Genomic DNA, 20,787 nt, shown 5'->3' with positions numbered 1-20,787 from the left:
TGTAAGAGGGCGTTGGCTTTTTATCTGCAACACACCAAGTCTCATCGGAAGGTTCCTCAATTATTTTTGTCCTTTGATCCTAATCGGTTGGGACGTCCTGTTTCCAAGCGCACTTTGTCCAACTGGTTGGCTGCTTGTATTTCTTTTTGCTACGCTCAGGCTGGTCTCGAGCTGCATGGTCGGGTTACGGGACATAAGGTCCGAGCGATGGCAGCTTCTGTTGCTTTCCTCCGGTCTACTCCGATGGAGGACATCTGCAAGGCTGCCACTTGGTCTTCGGTTCATACTTTCACCTCCCACTACTGTCTGGATACGTTATCTAGGAGTGACGGCCGGTTTGGCCAGTCAGTTTTGCGAAATCTGTTTTCCTAAATTGCCATCCTCCCACCTGCCCTTTTTTGGTTGGCTTGGAGGTCACCCACATGTGAGAATATCATGCCTGCTTGTCCTGGGATAAAGCACAGTTACTTACCGTAACAGGTGTTATCCAGGGACAGCAGGCATATATTCTCACAACCCGCCCTCCTCCCCGGGGATGGCTTCTTTGCTGGATATGGAACTGAGGACCACGAGGTGGGGATGCGCCCTCTAGTGGGCAAGAAGGCATGCACATGCGTGGTGCAGCATAGCAAACTTGAAACTTCAATCAAGTTTGCTTGAAAAGCTGTCCGCGCTGGGGCTCCGTAGATGACGTCACCCACATGTGAGAATATATGCCTGCTGTCCCTGGATAACACCTGTTACGGTAAGTAACTGTGCTATTTGGGAACTATTAACAAAATATTGTAATGATTGAATATTTCTTTTCCCTTAAATATGCACAGCCAAGACGGGGGGAGGGAAGGAAGGGTTTTTTGATTTGAACATTAATAAAGTATATAGGAATAAGGTTTATGATAGGTTTTTCTTGAATTTAAAGAATGTAATTAAGGAAGACAGACAGAGGATTCAAGATGGCGACTGAGAGCAGGACGCGCTGAGTTGCTCGTCTCAGAACAGCAATTTTTGGAAGGAATTTCCTAGTGGTAGTTTTACTTACCGCGAAGCCTAAGAGACGGGGCTGGAGTGCTGCTTCTGCCTCGTGGTGCCCTGGAGCTCCGAGTCTCAGCAATATTCAAGATCTTTTGAGTCGTATGCAGGAGGTCTCAGGAACATCGGATGGTGGCCTGCTGAGGACACAGGGAGGCGAACCCGCGGTGGACACTCTTGGGCCCGACACTACTCTTAGCCCCGATGTTAGGGCACCGCCCCCGCAGCCTCAGATTACTAGCTCTCCCAGGGGCGGGGAAACCCTGGATTCTGAGGTATTCTCCTCTCCAGAGGCAAGTAAGGCTCTTCAGGAGAGCTTGGAGGCTGGGGCTCATACTACAAGGTACCCAATGGAGATATCTGGGGCAGGACCATCTCACCATGATGGAAGGAAATCTTCAGAACGGTGAGCACTTTACACTCACACAAGCTCCAATTGTATTGATTAAGCCTGCTGAAGTAACTCTAGATTCCATTTGTGACTTAATGGCTGATTTTGTTAAGCAATCACTCAGTTCAAAAATTCTTTTACAGTGGGAATTCTGATTCCACTTGCTCAAAACGAGTCCGTGGTCATGGGATTCTTCATTATTCCCCAACTGATAGAATTATTTTTATATTTTTATACTTTTATAAATAGATTTAAAAGTGTAGTCACTTATCTTAAATCCTTATCGGTTCTCCTTCCCGACGCGTTTCGAATTCATTTTTCAAGGTCGGAGGAACGAAAAGATAAGGGTAATCCTACTCCATTTTTCTGCCTCTGGCTATCCAAAAAGAACCTATCCCTAGGAGAACGGTATAGAAAATCGAATAAATAAATAAATAAATTATATGGATCCTGGCTACTGCTGCCCGATTTCCGATTCAAATTGATTCACCGATTCGTAATGGGTGAATCGATTTAAATCGATTGGTTGTTAAAAAAAACCCCAGACTCGCCGATTTCAAGTCGTCCCCGACCCGTTCGTGCTTTCCCTCTGCCGCCGCCCACCAGAGTCGTTTCATCTAATGTAGCTTCCAGTTTTGCAAAACTGGAAATTACATCAGAAGAAAGGACTTTAGTGAAGGGAGCGCCAAGCGGACCTCATGCTGGCTCTCTCCTTTCTCCTTCGTGCCACGGAAGCATTTCTCCTCTCCTCCCCGCGATTCCACAGTGTAAGTAAAAGGATCTCTCTGCTCTCTTCTTTTCTGTGTCCATATAGGAATTGGGGGAGGGGGGAAGCTGGGGCCCTTGCTGTGGAAATTGGGAAGCTGAGAATCGGGCAGGGGGGCTGGGGAAGCTGAGAATCAGGCAGGGGGGCTGGGGAAGCTTTGGGGATTGGGAAACTGAGAGTTGGGCAGGAGGCTGGGGAAGCTGAAAATTGGCAAGGGGGCTGGGGAAGCTTTGGGGATGATTTGATTTGGGGCTGGGGAATCTGAGAATCAGGCTGGGAAAGCCGAGAATCAGGCAGGGGGGCTGGGGAAGCTTTGGGGCTGATTTGCTTTGGGGATTGGAAAGCTGAGAATCGGGCAGGGGGCTGGGGAAGCTGTGAATCCATGTTTCTAACTAATTTTACAGCTATGCTTTTGGATGATCCTGTTTTTGACATGATATTGCCTTTGTTAAATAAAATGTTTAAACTTAAAAAGTTGTGTCATTGAAAGTGAATCGAATTGAAAAATTGATTCAACAGGGTGAATCGAATCAAAATTTTTTTTCCTGAATCGGGCAACACTAATCCTGGCCATTATTCACCTGTGGTCTGCATAAGATAGTGCCACTGAATATCCCTGGTTAGCTCCATACAAGCAATTTTAGCAGCCAGGACTCTTTTTTGGCCACTTAAATCATTTTGAATATCAATCCTTTAATCTTCTCTTTGTAGGCAGCAAGGTGGATTTGATTTAAATCAAATCGATTTAAATCACTAATCAGAAAGATTTGATTTAAATCATGGTTTTCTACAGAAAAACTCATTCTTGCTGGTATAATCTTAATATTTACACAGATGAAGGTTTAATTTAAAAAAAAAACCAACTTTCCAGACAAATTTTGACAGTTATATAGAAAATACTGATTTGGGTATACTATTAGAAATACATAGACAATTATAAAATTTTCTAGTTTAATAGGTTAATCATTCATATTTGGACACCTTTTCTCCTATACATACATACATTATAGCATCTGTATTTTTGTATTTGCTTAAACATCCATATTAACTGATGTGCTTAAACAAAGTATCTTTAAAAAAAACCCAAACAAACCCTTAAATGATCAGCCAGGTCCATACACGAAAAACTTAAAATACTGTCTTCTGTAGTTCTCATTTTCTTCCTCTTGTCTGTTCATAATCTGATAAAGAAAAACAAGCTTTCCTACTTTATCAGGTCACAAACAATTTCTCAGTTTGGAATAAATTGAGTCCAAAGAGAGAGAATATTCTTTCTATTCCAAAAAAGAAGCTACTGCTGTTAAAAGTGAAATCTTTACTTCAACGTCTCTAAATTCAAGTGCTTAATAAATGACCCCCACTGTTGTGACTCTTTAAAATATCATTGGTAAACATATTTCTTGAATTGGTCCCTTTTAGCTCTGAAGTTTATTATAGTTGGCATTACAGATGGATGATTCCTTGATGCCTATGTCATAGCTAACTCTTATTCTTCAGCAATTAGGTTTGACCCTAGTACTGGATATTGACAATATTTGCAAGAAAATGAGCTGGAGACTGTGCTTGTTCCATTTGTTCTTTTAACACTTGTAATTTACCTCTGTCATTATGCAATTCTGTTTTTAAGTACTTGCTCAGTTCCTTCCAAATGTCAATAGCATCATCAATAAAATGGCTATTTTTCTGTGTTTTGTTTAAAGCTTCAGAAATGGGATTCAGGATTCTCTGCATATCTTCAACATTTCTCTTAAGCCCAATCTTGAGAATTTTGGCTGTAAGAGTGTCATTTATTTTCTCTCAATTTTGTTCACAAACTGTCATCAGAATAGGCCAGTTCTTGATATACTTCTCAAAACAGTCTACTACAGAGTTCCATCTAGCATCTTGTGGGAGCATTAGCTCGGTTTCACCCATTCTTTTCTGATCTGCTGTGCAAAATGATTGTTATGGGAAGTATTTAGCAATTTTAATGACATTAGTCTCTATTTCTGGGACACTGAGGTCTTTGGCTAGGAGGTGCAGCAAATGAGCACTGCATCCATATGTTGTTAGCTTGGTATTTTCTTCATGCTCTTCTAAATTTCTTAGCAAAACAAATAGCACAGTGAGCCTTTAGATGATGGTGATCAACATGTATTTTATTTAAAAAAAGACCTGGCATAGGCCATGTTTCGGTGTCTTCGGCTTCGTCAAGGGTCTATTAGGTCTTTGGAATTAATGCTGATGTTACAAACAAACAAACAAAAAAATCATATGTTGCTAAATAAACTTATGAATTGCAGCTCAAAACATAATCACAGTTTCTCCCAAGCTGAAGAGGAGAACCATCACAAAATGTGCCAGGTCATTTTTAATAAAATACCTATTAATCACCATCATATGAAGGCCCATTGTGCTATTTATTTTGCTTTGTTGTTTTGTGCTTTGTTTGGAACTTCTAAATTTCTTGTCATCTTAGATACATTTGCAGCATTGTCTGTGCCTAAACTGTGTACTAGACATTTGCTTTTTTGTTCACATTTATTATAGTTTTTGCTGCAACTTCCTGTTAGCATTCTGTATGTGCATTTCCTGAGGTATCAGTTGTTTCTGCAAGAAAAACATTCCCTTCTTCTGTTATACAAGCACATACAACAGGATTATTGTGAATATTACTACCCATCAAGACTTAGGTTAACAATGTTACGCTCTAGACCTGTTGCACGTTGCTTCATTTCTCTGTCATACACTATCCAGCAGTTTCCCTGCAACAGTTGTTCTGGGTGGACTGTATCCAGGTATCAGTGATTGAACCATATTAATGAAGTATGGGTTTTCAGTCAGACGTAAAGAAGAATTTTGTCACATAAACAAACTGGGTAATTTTTTTCATCAATTACCTTTTTTCATATTCTGATGGTTTTAATCACAAATTTAACTACTGTGGTCATTTTAAAGCTAAGTATTTAAACTATTTATACACTAAAGGTGGAAAAAGTTATTTATAAATTCAATAGCAAAAAGTTTTGAAGATCCGGTGAGGAAGTAGTACATAAAGCCTGACACAATGAATTTGTTTGAGTGTTAGGTGGTACTTCTGAGGATCTATAAATGTTGTTATATTTACTGTGAAGAGAGTTAGGAGGGGTTTGAAAGAGTACATACCCTTCTGGTTTGAAGTCTCACCATGAGAAGCACGTTCTGAAGGCAGTTAGCTGGTGCTGATGCCTTTCCTCCCCAGCGTCTCACAGCACACTACACAGGGATCCCGTGGGGACGCCTCCGAGGGTCGCGGGGTTCCTGCGGGGTTGGATGCGAGGCTCGTCTTCTCCCTACCTGCCCTGCCGCAGCATACAGCCGATTGGAACGGAAGTTTAAGCAAAGCCCTCCCTCCCTTCGACGTCAGCGCTGACATCGGGAAGACTTCTGTTCCGATTGGCTGTGTATTGCGATCGGCAGTGGCGTACCAAGGTGGGGCGGGGAGGGCGGTCCGCCCCGGGTGCAGCCATGGGGGGGAGGGGGGTGCATAGCTGGCCAGGTCCCCTTACCTCTGACCAACAACAGGCCCGGTCCGACAAACTTCCCTGCCCTGTAGCTGCGAATCTAAATTACTTTCTTACAGCAGCTTCAAGCTCCAGCTGCTGTAAGAAGGTAATTTAGATTCGCGGCTAAAGGGCAGGGAGGTTTGTCAGACCGGGCCTGTTCTGTTGTCAGTTGGGCGGGGAAGCGCCACAAAGGTAAGGGGCAGGGAAGGAGAAAGGGAGGAAAGGTGAAGTGGAGAGGAAAAGACACTTAAGGTAAAACTAAGGGGGGGAGAAGGACGCTGAAAGGACATGGGGAAGATGGGGGAGAAGGACGCTGAAAGCACATGGGGAAGACAAAGGGGTGGAGAAGGACGCTGAAAGGATATGGGGAAGACAGAGGGGGAGAAGGACATGGGGAAGATGGAGGGGAGAAGGATGCTGGAAGGACGCTGAAAGGACATGGGGAAGATGGAGGGGGAGAAGGACGCTGAAAGGACATGGGGAAGACGGGGGGAGAAGGACGCTGAAAGGACATGGGGAAGACAGAGGGGAGAAAAGGACACTGAAAGGACATGGGGAAGATGGAGGGGGAGAAGGACGCTGGAAGGAAATGGGGAAGAGAGAGTGGGGAGAAGACGCTGGCAGGGAAGAAGACAGAGATACCAGACTATGGAGGGAGCGGAGGGAAGAAGAGGGGTGCCAGACCAATTTTGAAGGGGGAAGAAAGGGAGAGGCATAGTAACAGAGCAAGTTGCAGAGCAGAGAGATAGTGGATGGAAGGAATTGAATGAGAACATGAGGAAAGCAGAAACCAGGCAACAAAGGTAGGAAAAAAATTATATTTCTTTTTTTTTTTTTTGCTTTAGGATAAAGTAGTATATTAGTTGTGTTGATAAAAATTTATAAACATTAGAGGCTCTGGTAGAAACCCATTTACAAAGTATGTATTCTTCCCAATTAATATTTCCAAATTATTAAAGTCTTTTTGCTTATTTGTAATTAAATGAAATAACTATTTCTGTAGTTTATAGGGACGGGTGGGGACGGAGGGGATTCCTCCTGGGGACGGGTGGGATTTCTGTCCCCGTGCAACTCTCTAGTGAAGAGCTTATGTGCACGATGGAAGAGCGGGACTTGGGTGTGATTGTATGTGATGATTTTAGGTGTCCAAACAAGTTGAAAAGGTGACAGTGAAAGCTAGAAGATTGCTAGGTTGCATAGGGAGAGGTATGGCTAGTAGGAAAAAGGGGTTATTGATGCCCCTGTATAAGACTTTGGTGAGACCTCATGTAGAATATTGTGTACAATTCTGGACGCCGCACCTTCAAAAAGATCTAAAAAGGATGGAGTCGGTCCAGAGGAAGGCTACTAAAATGGTATGTGGTCTTCATCATAAGGTGTATGGGGACAGACTTATAGATCTCAATATGTATACTTTGGAGGAAAGGCGGGAGAGGGGAGATATGATAGAGAAGTTTAAATACCTACGTAATATAAATGCGCATGAGTCAAATCTCTTTAATTTGAAAGGAAACTCTGCAATGAGAGGGCATAGGATGAAGTTAAGAGGTGATAAGACTCCGGAGTAATCTAAGGAAATACTTTTTTACAGAAAGGGTGTTAGATGCATGGAACAGTCTCTCAGAAAAGGTGGTGGAGACAGAGATTGTGTCTGAATTCAAAAGGGCCTGGAATAGGTACTGAGGACGAATCAGAGGAGAATCATGAATAAGATCTGCATGAAAATGTAGGCGGAAGATGACGCAAGCATAAGACCTGCATATATTGTAGGCGAAGACCCCTGCGAAACCCCAAATAGTTATATTTCTAAGAGAGACATTATGCATATGAATTCAAACTTCTAAGCTGTCATTTTCCTCTCTTTCAGCAAGAGAGAGATTCACCTTTGCTCCAGAAACCAGCAGTCAGATCTCCTGATTGTGTCATTATTGTTTTGGGACTTTTCAGAACAGTACAGTACATGAAGCGCTAGCAAGGACAGTGTAACTCAGGAAGGTAGGGGGGTCTGTTCTCTGGAGTTATTAGCCTTAGTATTAGAAATGCATTTGTCAGGGAAATATAGAAAGTTCAGTTTTGGCACCAGGTGACATCACGTTTCAGTATGGCTCCATGATGAGTGTTTATACCATATAGCCAATAGAAAAGCAATTGTGTAATCTGTATCTGGGACTACTGAGCAAAAGTGTATAACTGTTATGCTGGCTGGCATAAGGGAGAAGGAGGAGAGAAGAGAGAGGAGTCAGACCCAAAAGAACATCAGATTGCTATTTCGTATGTATGCTATCCTTTATAGCCAATATGCTGTACTTTGCTATTTCATGTGAGTTGCCTTTTGCTTATTACTAATAAACCTATCTTATTGTAACTGTCACTGTCACGAGGTCTTTTGTTATGGGCTGATGATAAGATATCGCAGCCAATCTTATCAGCACGTGGGATCTCTCGGAGAGAGAAAGAGAGAATGGTTACTAGGATGGACAGATTAGATGGGTCATTTGGCCTTTATCTGTCATCATGTTTCTATGTTACATCCATTTGCTTTATTATTCTAAAAAATTGTGCCAAAACCCTGCAGCAACAACTAAAGCCACGTTAGCTACTGACCAGTGTTAACCATTGCCCCATCCCAGCTCATTTTTCATATTTCCCCCTTTTTGTTCAATTTTCTTTGCTTCCTTCCACCTTTCTCTAAGTTTTCTCTTTCCCTCTAGCCGCCTCCTCCTGATCTTATCCTCTTCCCTTGGTCATTTCCCTATCTGGTCTGATGAAAGTGTGTTGTTGGGGGTCACAGCAGTAGGCATTAGTGTTTCTTATATGTAAAGCTACTAAGATTGTTCATAGTTTGCAAGCTGAGCTTTTGAGGGTCTGTGTGCTAAATAAGGGCTCTTCACTTGTCAGTCTTTGTCAAGTACTGTATTTTTTGCTCCATAAGACACACTTTTTCCACCCACAAAAAGGGGGTGGAAATGTAAGTGTGTCTTATGAAGCGAAGATACAAATTTGTTAAGCCTGCTGCCACCGCTGCATCTTTTAATCCCCCCCCCCGCTGTATCTTTAGTTTAAAACCAAGCTGCCTGCCCGCTGCCATCATACCTGGTAGCCCAGCGTATTTCCCGGCCAACGGCCATGGGCCAGAAGCGCAGAGATCAGGAGCAAGCCTTCCGCGCTCCCGCCTGGGCCTGCGCCGATCTCCGAATGGCTGCAGTCAGCTCTCGTCTGTCACTAGGCCTGCCTGCTCTGTGCCCTGTCCCTGCCCGTCCCGGCCTACCACTAGACCACCAGAGTGTGTGTGTGTGTGTGTAGGGGGGGGGGGGCGGGGTACAGGGCCTGGCAGGGAAAATGTGGTTCAGAATGTTTTGCTTGTTTTCCTCCTCTAAATCTAGGGTGCATCTTAAGGTCAGGTGCATCTTATGGAGTGAAAAATACGGTTTTTAAAAATAGTTCCCTTTGTAGTTTTTATTGTATTTTTTGAGATTATTTTTATACTGTTTCTGATCAAATAACAGTGTATTTTTTGTTGTAGTTCCTCTGCTGCCATTACCAAACCAGCCCAGACCTGCTGTTGGACCCCAAAGATTTCCGGTGAGTGGGATTTGGTTTTTCTTATTTTTGTGGAAAGTATGCACAAAGAAATAATTAAAAGGTACTTTTACAGATGATAACTTTAAGGATTTGTCAGTATTGATCTTTGAAACTACTTTTATAACTTACAAGGGTTTATATATTTGCATGTAGTATTGGACTGGAAGTGGGTCATGCATTCAGTATATCATCTTTCTGTGGTATAACTAAAGTGGTGTGTATAATATATATATATATTATATATAGGCATAATATTAAAACAGTACTGTGATTAGGAGGTAATAGGCCTTAAGGAATGTAAGTTTTTAGGAATGTACAATGAAAAACAATTTGATTCACGTTTGTGTGTTCTTGTCTTTTTCTTTTATTTGTTTTAGACTCTTTGGTTAATATAAATGTTTTTAATGTAAATGTTTATTCATGAGTTTACTTGTGTCAAACTGATATGACATCCATTAATTTTTAAAGGAGCACTAGATTGAACAATGTGCCTCTACTTTTCATGTGCCTTTCTTTAAAATTTAAATCAGCTTAGACATCAAGGCCCAGATTCTGTATAGGATGCCCATCCTGGGCGTCCTATACAGAATCGGGCCTACACCCGCCCAAAGTTAACCCGATTCTGTAACTAACGTCCATGTTGCAGACACCGGTTACAGAATCGGGTTTAAAATGGCCCCTCCCTCTGAAGATCGCCGGCAGGAGGGTGCCCAACTCCTCCTGCCAGACCCCCAACGGACCCCTCTCCCAACGAAACCCCCCCACCCCGGAACTCCTCATTGGGCTTACCTCCAATTTGGCCAGACGGCAACTCACACCGTCCAGCCAGCAGGCCCGCCTCCGTCCAAATGTGGTGGGCCCGCGCGCCCCTCCACTGCCCAACCCACAGGATCCTAGGGTCTGATTGGCCCAAACGCCTAATGCCCCTCCTATAGCAGGAGAGGCCTGCCGGCGATCTTAGGGGGGGCCGTTGGGAGGTCCAGCAGGAGGAGTTAGGCACCCTCCTGCCGGCGATTTTAGGGGGGGCGGGTTCTGTCGGCAGTTAGGGTTGAGCATCTTCCTGCCGGCGATTGCAGGTTTTGTCGGCAGGAGGGGTTGGGCACCCTCCTGCCACGATCATCGGGGGGGGGGGGGGGGTGTTTTGGGGAGGGGAGACTGCCGGCCATAGCTGCGTCCGCTATACTAATCGTGTCAGGGAGATCCTTACTGCGATTAGGTATAGCGGCCATGTTTAGAAACATAGAAAGATGACGGCAGAAAAGGGCTACAGCTCATCAAGTCTGCCCACTCTGCTGATCCACCCCATTTAGTCAGAGTGCTAATGACCTAGATCCTTAACTCGACCCTCGCAGGGATCCCACTTGGATGTCCCATTTATGCTTAAAGTCGAGCACGCTTGTGGCCTCGATCACCTGCACTGGAAGTTTGTTCCAGTGATCTACCACCCTTTCTGTGAAGAAATACTTCCTGGTGTCACCATTAAATTTCCCTCCTCTTAGTTTGAGCGGGTGCCCTCTTGTGACCGAGGGTCCTTTGGGAAAGATGTCGTCTTCCACCTCGACACGTCCTGTGACGTACTTAAACGTCTCAATCATGTCCCCCCTTTCCCTGCGTTCCTCTAGAGTGTAGAGCTGCAATTTGTTTAGTCTTTCTTCGTACGAGAGACCCTTAAGCCCGGAGATCATCCTAGTGGCCATCCGCTGAACCGACTCAACTCTAAGCACATCTTTACAGTAATGTGGCCTCCAGAATTGCACACAGTATTCCAGATGAGGTCGCACCATGGTTCTGTACAGTGGCATTATGACTTCAGGTTTGCGGCTGATGAAGCTTCTATTGATACATCCCATCATTTGCCTTGCCTTGGATGAGGCTTTCTCCACTTGCTTGGCAGCCTTCATGTCTGCACTGATGATTACTCTAATTACCATGTAGGCCAGCATTTTGCTAGCCTACATTGTAAGCGTCTCCCGCTCTGCTAGGGAGACCCGTAGGGCCGCCTAGGTTCGCTTAAGGCTACCGCCTAGCCTTAGACGAGCTTAGGCGGGCTTTCGGGCTTCTCTAGGCCCCCTGGAGGCGCCTTCAATATAGGCGGCCTGCCTGGGGAGCTGTTTTTTTTTTTTGTGTGTTTTTTTTTTTTTTTTTTTAGAAAAAGTGCCTCCCAGTTGGCTGATTAGACAGCTGTAGGACACCTACAGCTGCCCACAATCGGGAGTACTTTGCAGAATCAGGGCCCAAGTATCCAAAAGTTACATGTTCTTTCAGTTCTAAAATATTTGTAATCTTTATCTGGGCATTCTATCTGTTTCAGTACTGAAGACCAAAGCCCAGGTGTTTCATCTAGTTTAATTGGATTTAGGTGTTAAAGTTGGGGAGGTCCATTGGCAAAAGATTTTAATAGTAGAGGGGAGTAGGTCTGGAAGATTATCTAAACCAGTGGTTCCCAACCCTGTCCTGGAGGACCCCAGGCCAATCAGGTTTTCAGGCTAGCCCTAGTGAATATGCATGAGAGAGATTTGCATATAATGGAAGTGACAGGCATGCAAATCTGCTCCATGCATATTCACTAGGGCTAGCCTGAAAACCCGATTGGCCTGGTGGTCCTCCAGGACAGGGTTGGGAACCACTGATCTAAATTGTGTGTGGTTCTTTCAGGCAGAAGAGATATTGGATATTGAATTTTAAAGAGAGTTTTTTGCATGCCTTGTCTAGCTGGTAATCTTGTTTTGCTTCATACAATTACTTGTGGGAAGAAGAAGAAAATTGGGAGAAGATCCAAACTGAAAGCAAGTGTCAATCAGAGAAATTCCACATTTACTACACAATGTCAGAGCCCATTCCCCCAATCTGATCCTTGTCAGATATCTCAAACCTTACCCTCATCTTATCTACCCTCCATGTCCATTCCCCTCCGTCCTATTTACTCAGGGGTCTCCATGGTGGTCCAGTAGCCCAGGGAGGAAGAAGGTCTCCTTTAGTCCTGCCATCTAACTTCATTGGGTCCAAAATGGCATCAATGACCCCCTAGTATCAGTTTTGCAGTACAACTCTTTGTAGGATATTCAAGATATGGAAAGATGTTCCTTAGTGGTAGTACCGTTAGAGTACTGCTAGGGGTCATTGCTTCCATTGTGGACCCAGCACAGTCCTAAGCTAGAAGGAGAAGGGGACTTCTTCTGCCCTGGGTCAATGGACCGCAATAGACACCCCTCAGGTAGGTTGCGGGAGGTGCAGATTTGAGGCCTTATAGGGGAGGATTGGGCTTAGGCTTGAGAGAAGGGTTTTTTTTGTTTGTTTGTTGTTGTTGTTGTTAAACAAAAGGAGGGTTTGGATGAGAGATGGAGTCTGAGACTCTTAACAGGGGATTGGACCGAGGGGGAAGGGGGCAGACCTGGAGGAGTAGATGTTAGAGAGACTGTGCACATCATTGCAACATTTCTTCTTTTAGCACCTGCGATACTGGATTGCTGATATGAGATGTTCTCGTACAATCCCACTTTATTCCAGGACCAGTGGGTTATCTCCCTCTACTCACCAGGACCTTGTAGGGAGCTTCAAATTTCAGAGATTTAAACCCCTCTCTCTCATACCTCATCACTATCACTGGTTCTGTAAACATTAGTCTTTCTTCCTACAAGCCAGGCAGTAGGAGCTTGTCTTTTTTGCTCGTGTTTTATTTTGTACAGTTCCAGTCTTTGTGTTTGCAGTTTTTGCCATTGTGCTATGGATGTTCCCTGCAGGGACAGCTCTGACTGCGGGAGATCACAGACCTTTTGAAAAAAGTCTGTTTCTGGAGGGTTTCATGGTTGTCAGTGAGCCCTCTGGACAGCCTGCACATCAGATCAGGGCTCAGGGACCATTCCCTTAGGAGCTAGCTCACCCCAGGTTCATCTGTTAGTGGGTCGAGCACAGGCTGCGTGATTCTGTCATGGTGCACCCGGGATCGGAGCCAGACTGTTCCTCCACCAGGATTGCTGCACAGCATGTCCGTAGGTGGCAGAGGCTGTGAAAGTCAGGCCGATGGGGCAGTCAGAAGATTCAAGGTTCAGCTTTCCAGCAAATTGAGGCAGAGGATCTCCCTGTAAGCTGTTTAGCTCATATTCCCCAGCCAGTCGGGGTTTCAAAATATCCCTAATGAATATGCATGAGGCATGCCTGTCACATGTTTCTGTGAGTACCAGCTAAGAGCTTGAATCAGATTGGGGGGGGTGTCTTTAAAAAGGGGTTTTTAGGTGGTTTCTCTACATGCCCAACCTCTACCCCTAAAATCCTAAAATCGCTGTTTTTGAGAGTCAAAATAGGCCTTCAGTGGCCATCTGGGATTTTTCCAGATTTGATTTTAAAGTTCTTATTTTAAACTTGTCAGCTTAGTTTTTGAAAGAAAACAACATAAATGACCTCCTCAGGGCAGAATGTCATGGCTTCATGCCTCATTTGCGGTGGATGGCTGTTGGATGCGCCGCTGTATTCCACGTGCGATGCAACCTGCGAGGGGTGAAAGCCTTGCCTGGGTTTGGTGTCTTTGACTTCCCTAGAAGGCCTTCTAGCTCCTTCTGCCCCGACTTCTGTGAAAATGGCATCTTGAGGGAGGGGGGGGAGGGTCTCTGGGGAGTGCGCAGGCAATGTTATGGCGAAATGCAATTGCGTCTAAGGTGACAAACCTGGTAAATCCTGCAAACAGACCCCAAACTGGAGCGCAGGGGTCGGCTCCTGCCATGGAAGATGGGTTTTCCCTGGATTTTGTTGATATACTTTGTCAGGCATAATTGGATTTTTTTCTCTTGCCTCCCCTATGGGGTGCCAGCAGGTATACAGATAGTGCCCGTGGTAGCGCCAGGTTGATAAGAACATAAGAATAGCTTTACTGGGTCAGAAAAATGTAAGAACATAAGAATAGCCCCACTGGGTCAGACCAACGGTCCATCAAGCCCAGTAACCCGTTCTCATGGTGACCAATCCAGGTTGCCAGTTCCTGGCCAAAACCCAAGGAGTTCCATGCTACTGATACAGGGCAAGTAGTGGCTTCCCTCATGTCTCTCTCAATAACAGACTGTGGACTTTTCCTCCAGGAAATTGTCCAAACCTTTCTTAAAACCAACTACGCTATCCACTCTTACCACAACCTCTGCCAATGTATTCCAGAGCTTAAATATTCTCTGATTGAAAAAATATTTCCTCCTATTGATTTTAAAAGTATTTTCCTGTAACTTCGAATGTCCTCTAGTCTTTGTAATTTTTGACGGAGTGAAAAATCGATCCACTTGTACCCGTTCTACTCCACTCAGGATTTTGTAGACTTCAATCATATCTCCCCTCAGCCGTCTCTTTTCCAAGCTGAAGATCCCTAATCTCTTTAGTCTTTCTTCATATGAGAGGAGTTCCATCCCCTTTATCATCTTGGTCGCTCTTCTTTGAACCTTTTCTAGTGCCTCTATTTCTTTCTTGAGATAAGTAGACCAGAATTGAACGCAATACTCCAGATGAGGTCGCAACTCTTCCTTTGTAGAGCTGTCGCTGTCTTTGGTATGAACTGAAGGGGACAGCAGAGATGGGAGGAGGGGAGAAGAAGGAGGAGCTGAAAAGCTGTGATTGAAATCTTCTGCAGAATGCTTGCAAGCAGGCATGGACAACCCTATGGTTCAGCATGCCATTCCTATGTACTGGAAAAGGTATTATCAAGGTAAGAACCTAATCTCTTTTTTCTACTCTCTAGCCTATTACCCCCAGATGGCCTGACATCTCATCTACTATCCCCCTCCTCTTCCTGAACCCCCCCATGGTGGTCAGCATATCTCTTCCCCCCCTCCCTTTCTTTCCACTCCTTTCTGATGGGGCCAGCATCTCAGCACCCTCTATCTCCAAATGTCGCCAGCAACTTTCTTTCCCTTCCCTTTTTTCTCTGGCGTGTCAGTCAAAGTTTTTGAAAGGAGATTCAGCGACTGGTGCAGGGCCTTGAGTATCCATACATGTTTCTGTAGTGTCCCTCCTGTTCCAAACTTCATATTTCGGATGGGGCACAGTGCAGCAGGCCTTGCCCCTCCATGCATGTTCAAGGCCTCACAATGGCCACACTAAGTCTTTTTTTTAGACATGCTGACTGCCATCCCAGTGAAGGAACGGAAGAACAAATTGTACAGATTCATGTGATTCTGCGCCTGCTCCCTAATTATATGGTTAATTATGTAAATGCATATCACACAATTCTCTAAAGCAGTGGCTCTTAAACTTGTCCTGGGGGTCCCCCAGCCAGTCGGGGTTTCAAGATATCCCTAATGAATATGCATGAGGCAGATTTTGCATGCCTGTCACCTCTATTATATGCAGGTCTGCCTCGTGCATATTCATTAGAGATATCTTGAAACCCCAACTGGCTGGGGGGGGGGAGGTCCCCTAGGACAGGTTTAAGAACCACTGCTCTAGAGTATAATTAATGACAGTGTACTCTCTTATATACACAGCAAAATTATATAATTATGACATTCTATAATTGTTTGTAACATAATGCTTTCCACCAAGATAATATAGCAGATCAGTATAGATGGCGAAAACTGTTCTTGGCTGGTCTTTGCATGTTGTACATATTAAGTTTTAAGGATATAAGATTTCTTCAACAAAACATATTATGTCAATATGTTTGTTTTCATTTGAAATAGACTTTCTAGATAAAGGGAAGAATTATCTTACCATTTCATTGTATAGGTGCGGACTTGATATAGTCATAATAGTGATGGTCATATTGTACAATGGTATATATGAAATTAAAGTCCATTATAGAAGTTTGAGCTTTAGGGAATCAAAATATGAAGACATGCTGCTTGGTAGTATTAAAACATTGAAAATATTTTAATTTATTATAGGCTGTTTACTGGTTTAGAGAGCATTTTGTTTTAATTTATCAGTGAATATGGCATCAGGTGGTAGTGATTGACATTTCTTGTGTAAAGCTTTAAACAACATTTCATGCAAATCATGTTTGAATGAAAGTGGTGCATCAAATTACATTTCCTATGGATTATAGCCCATGTAGATAATAGACTGAGTCTGTACTTCATTTGGCTGGGAATTTTCAGTTCAAGAATCTGCCCAACATTCTCCATTTGCTGGTGAGTTTCTGATTAATTGCAATTACCATATATTATCATATCATCAGATTTAATCAAATCAATGCATTCTGTTCTTGAGGATAGCATCTTGACAAGAATGTCTTGGTAGTCAAGAAACAAATGGTATTTAAATTTGCAGTCAAACCTTAAAGTTGTCCATACATAGGTATGTTTCATGGTACTCATTGTGTCAGCTCATTTATTTTGTTTTATTATGTCCTGTGTCCTCATATTCTGATAACAGTAGATGTAGATCACAGAGCATAGTGGTTTTTGTTTTAGTAAAGAGATATTAAGAAAATAATGCTGTTTTTAGATTTATAGTATAGTAATTTGTTTTTACAAATTTTATGTAAAATACCATTATAAGCCATATACTTTTAAGGCTCCTTTTACTAAGATGCGCTAGCGGTTTACAATACTGCACGCCCTAAGCGCTAACGCCTTGATAGAGCTTGCATTAGTATTTTTCGTTTAGCGCGTGGTTAGCGCGCGCTAATCATACTAGTGCACCTCAGTAAAAGGAGCCCTTAGTTTCAATAATTTTTATTGATGACTGTTCAATAAGGCGACAACAAAGATACGTTCAAGGTATTGATGACTGTTCAATAAGGCGATAACAAAGATACGTTCAACCTTGCATCATTATTTGTGTATTACCTTCCCCCTCCATATCCCTTCTGTACTGCACCTAAATTTTTTTTTTTTTTAAAGAAAGAGACAAATATATAAAGCCATACAAAATTCCTATGAGAATTCCTATTAAAATATAAACTACAAACAAAATACCTCCTCCCTTACAGAACCACCCTTCCCCTTCCCCGCCAACCCCCCCCCCCCCCCCGTTATCACAAGTACCTGTGGTTGGGTCTTGACTCTTATAACCCATTTTGCCATATGAAAAATGCACAGAATAATCATCATAGTTTCCCCCCCACCCCTTGTCCCAAAAAACTCCAAGACCCTAACCTACCACCAGTTTTCCAGTGTACACATGCACCATACCAGGTAACCCCACCCCCTCCAAACTGTTAAACAGTCAGTCCTACATATACAACTAAGACTTCATGCCCTAGGCAGCCTTCTTAATACAAAAGAAAATCGAAACAGTGACAATAAAAACAAATGACTTAGAAATTACAAAAATGTCTTAAATAAGTAGGTTTTCAATAATTTCCTGAACTACTAGTAAGAGACAGAGCTAACTAAGGACTTCACTAAAGCCCCAAAATCTATCCGCTTCGTGTCCTATCTGTTTCCAAGTCATTGGAAGTGATCGATTCAGTAAAGCTTATCCATGCAAATGATCCAGTCGTAAACACGCCGCTATTAGCGCTGAAGCATCGATCGCGTGTGCACACTGTATCCTTGTTGGTTTTGAAGCTCATAATGCATGCGCTAGCTCTTTAGGACTTCACTGCGTAGAAATGGGGTGTGGTTTAATTGCGCAAGTCATTAGCGGGCTCTGAATGCGCCTACTGCAAAGCATTGTTGTCATAAAAAAGGCAATATAAGGAAGACTTCTTACCAACTGTTATTTTTCTGAAGTACTGTTGCAAGATGTACAAGCTAAAGCAACGCTATTCGTGGAGGGAGGAGAGGATAGTTTCTGGAAGAAAAGTACCTGCTTCACAGCCAGTGTAACGTATCCCTCGCGTAAAGCTAAGGAAAATAAATGATCATTTTTGTACGGGATTTAAACCCGCTCTTTTACAGCGCATTTTTGGATAAATAATGCCAGTGAAGGTATAGTATATGTATTCGGTATAAAGAGGAAAGAATCATGTATATTAGGCTAAGCCACTAACACCACCAGTATAGAAGGTTCAAATAAACATTAAGCAACACACAGGGGATAGTGTGGCGTTGTAGTCATAGCAACAGCCTCTGCATCCTGAGCTTAAGAGTTCAAATGTCATGCTGCTTCTTGTTACCCTAGGAAAGTCCCGAATCCTGGACTGCCACAGCTTCATAACATAAATTATGAGCACAACATGACAAGATAGGGAAAATGCTTGAACTTTTATTTATAACCAGAGTTGCTTATGGATGAAGGGTAAAATTTTTAAATAAACATGCATATTCAATAGTGGCAAATAGTAAATCTATGACCATAGTAATAGTCATTGTGGTAGATCTTGGGTAGTGTTTATAATTTTAATAATATATTTAAGATTCCATACATGAGAGGGTCTAAACTCATTCATATGTGAAAAACATCAAACTAATATACTGTGATTACTCATGGGAGGTACATGCACGCAGATGTCTGTCTTGAATACCCATTGTAGGTCCCCCCTAAAAACCTGTGACTTTGGAGCAACAAGGAAATAGATTTTAATGTTCTGAAAAGATAAAAGGTTTCCAAAGACCCCTTTTACACTCCATATCATGTGTAACACACTAGCAGATGATGATTAAAGTGACACCCACCTCAGCTCAATTAAAAAATTATTTCAAAATTTAACATTATAGAAAAAAGGACAAGGATGAGAGTCCAAAGGCTGTCTGAAAAACATTACATTACATTAGTGATTTCTATTCCGCTTGTGCCTTGCGGTTCTAAGCGGATTACATTAGAAGATGGCTGGTCATTTCCAGGCGATGACAATACAATTCTTTACATTACTTTACAAACTTTGCATACCTAACTTTACATAACTTTTCGTGCATCACTTTACATAACTTTACGTGGAATTACTTTGCGTTACTTTAAATTCTCTTTACAGTTCTTGCATAACTTGCATTAACTTTACATAACTTATCATACATAACTTTATATAACTTTACGTGGAATTACTTTGCATTACTTTACATTATCTTTCCAGTACTTGCATAACTTCCATTACAATTATTTTACATAGCATAACTTTATATTGCAGAAAAGCTAGGATCTGTTTTTTAAATTGTTATATCTGACGTTAAGAGATATTTGGAGGAAACAGTGTTTCCAGATAAGAATTGACTTATCGTCCTTTGCGACTAGAATAGATGTTGCCTGTGGAGAGGAATTGCAGGAGGTTTCGAAAGGTGAGAGGATGAAGGTAAATTATATTGTTGGGATGTGTTTTTTGAATAGAATGGTTTTGATATCTTTTCGAAACGCTTTATAGTCAGTAATAGTGATCAGTAACTTGGATATGGTGGGGTCAATTTTCGCGGCCTGTGTAGCCAGTAGGTTGTCATATAGTTTTTTGCGTCTTGTGCCTTTGAGTGGGGGGTAGGTGAATGGGATCTGGGTTCTCCTAACTCTAGATGAGAGGTTTCGGTTTAGGCGGCTGTTTAGGTAGAGAGGTGCTGTTCCGTTTAGTGCTTTGAATAATAGACAGTATAGTTTGAATTGGGTTCTTGCTCGTATCGGTAGCCAGTGCGAGTCGAGATAGGCATTAGTGATGTGATCATATTTCCCTAGTGAATAGATGAGTCTGAGAGCTGTGTTCTGTACTGTCTGTAATTGTTTGATCATGTAAGTGGGGCATGGTAGATAGAGGCTATTGCAGTAGTCTACGAGTCCTAGTACAAGTGATTGGACTATGATCCTGTAATGTACTTTGTCAAAGTATTTTCTTATTTTCCGCAGGTTGCGCATGGTGTAGAAAGCTTTTTGGATTGTTTTGTTGGTATGAATCTGCATTGTGCAGCTCCTGTCTATTGTTACTCCCAGAATTTTGAGCGTGGGCTGTATAGGGTATTTGATTGCATTTGTCACCAATTCAGTTAAGGTTGGTTCTTTGTCTTTTTCTAGCAGAAGGAATTTGGTTTTCTCCGTGTTCAATTTCAGTTTGTGGTTCGTCATCCTTGTTTCTACCGTTTCCAATGTTGTTTTCAGTCGTCCTGATGAATTGGGGTCTTGAATATTGAAGGGGAGAAGGATTGTTATGTCGTCTGCGTAGCTGAATGATATTATATTTTGGGTGTCTAGGGTGGTGCCCAGTGAGGATACGAAGAGGTTGAAAAGTATGGGTGATAATGGAGATCCTTGCGGTACTCCGCAGGGGTTTGATCAGGGGTCCGATATGAGATCTTTTGTCTTTACTTTATATGTTCTAGTTTTAAGGAAGCCTTGAAACCAGTTGAGTACCATACCTGAGATCCCTATGGCGTCTAGTATCTGGAGTAGTATTGAGTGATCCACTAGGTCGAATGCTGCTGAGAGATCTAGTTGGATGATTAGTATCCTGTTTCCTTTACTGAGGTGTTGACGGGTTATATCCATTAGAGATACAAGCAGTGTCTCCGTGCTGTGGTTTTTTCTGAATCCTGATTGTGATGCATGTAGTATGTTGTGGTCATCTAGGTAGTTGGAGAGGTATTGTGCTACAAGACCTTCTAGTAGTTTGACATATAATGGGATTGAAGCTATGGGTCTGTAGTTGGCTGGGTTATTGTGTG

The 20,787-nt window shown here is 42.8% G+C and overlaps 1 protein-coding gene across 6 annotated transcripts in view; it reads left to right on the top strand.

The window, feature by feature from the left end:
* RBM33 (RNA binding motif protein 33) overlaps positions 1 to 20,787 on the top strand; it is a 406,831-nt gene that overhangs the window by 118,482 nt on the left and 267,562 nt on the right. For all 6 annotated transcript variants that reach the window (XR_004538179.1, XR_004538180.1, XM_033931618.1 and 3 more), the window contains exon 10: positions 9,234 to 9,292. Coding sequence is in view for 4 of the 6 variants with exons in the window: in XM_033931618.1 (XP_033787509.1) it covers positions 9,234 to 9,292 (59 nt within the window). In the remaining 2 variants the exon portion in view is untranslated. The remainder of the gene's footprint in view (positions 1 to 9,233; positions 9,293 to 20,787) is intronic.

This window comes from Geotrypetes seraphini, chromosome 2, assembly GCF_902459505.1.
Source record: "Geotrypetes seraphini chromosome 2, aGeoSer1.1, whole genome shotgun sequence".
Lineage (NCBI taxonomy): Eukaryota > Metazoa > Chordata > Amphibia > Gymnophiona > Dermophiidae > Geotrypetes > Geotrypetes seraphini.
This window is presented reverse-complemented; position numbering and strand designations above follow the sequence as displayed.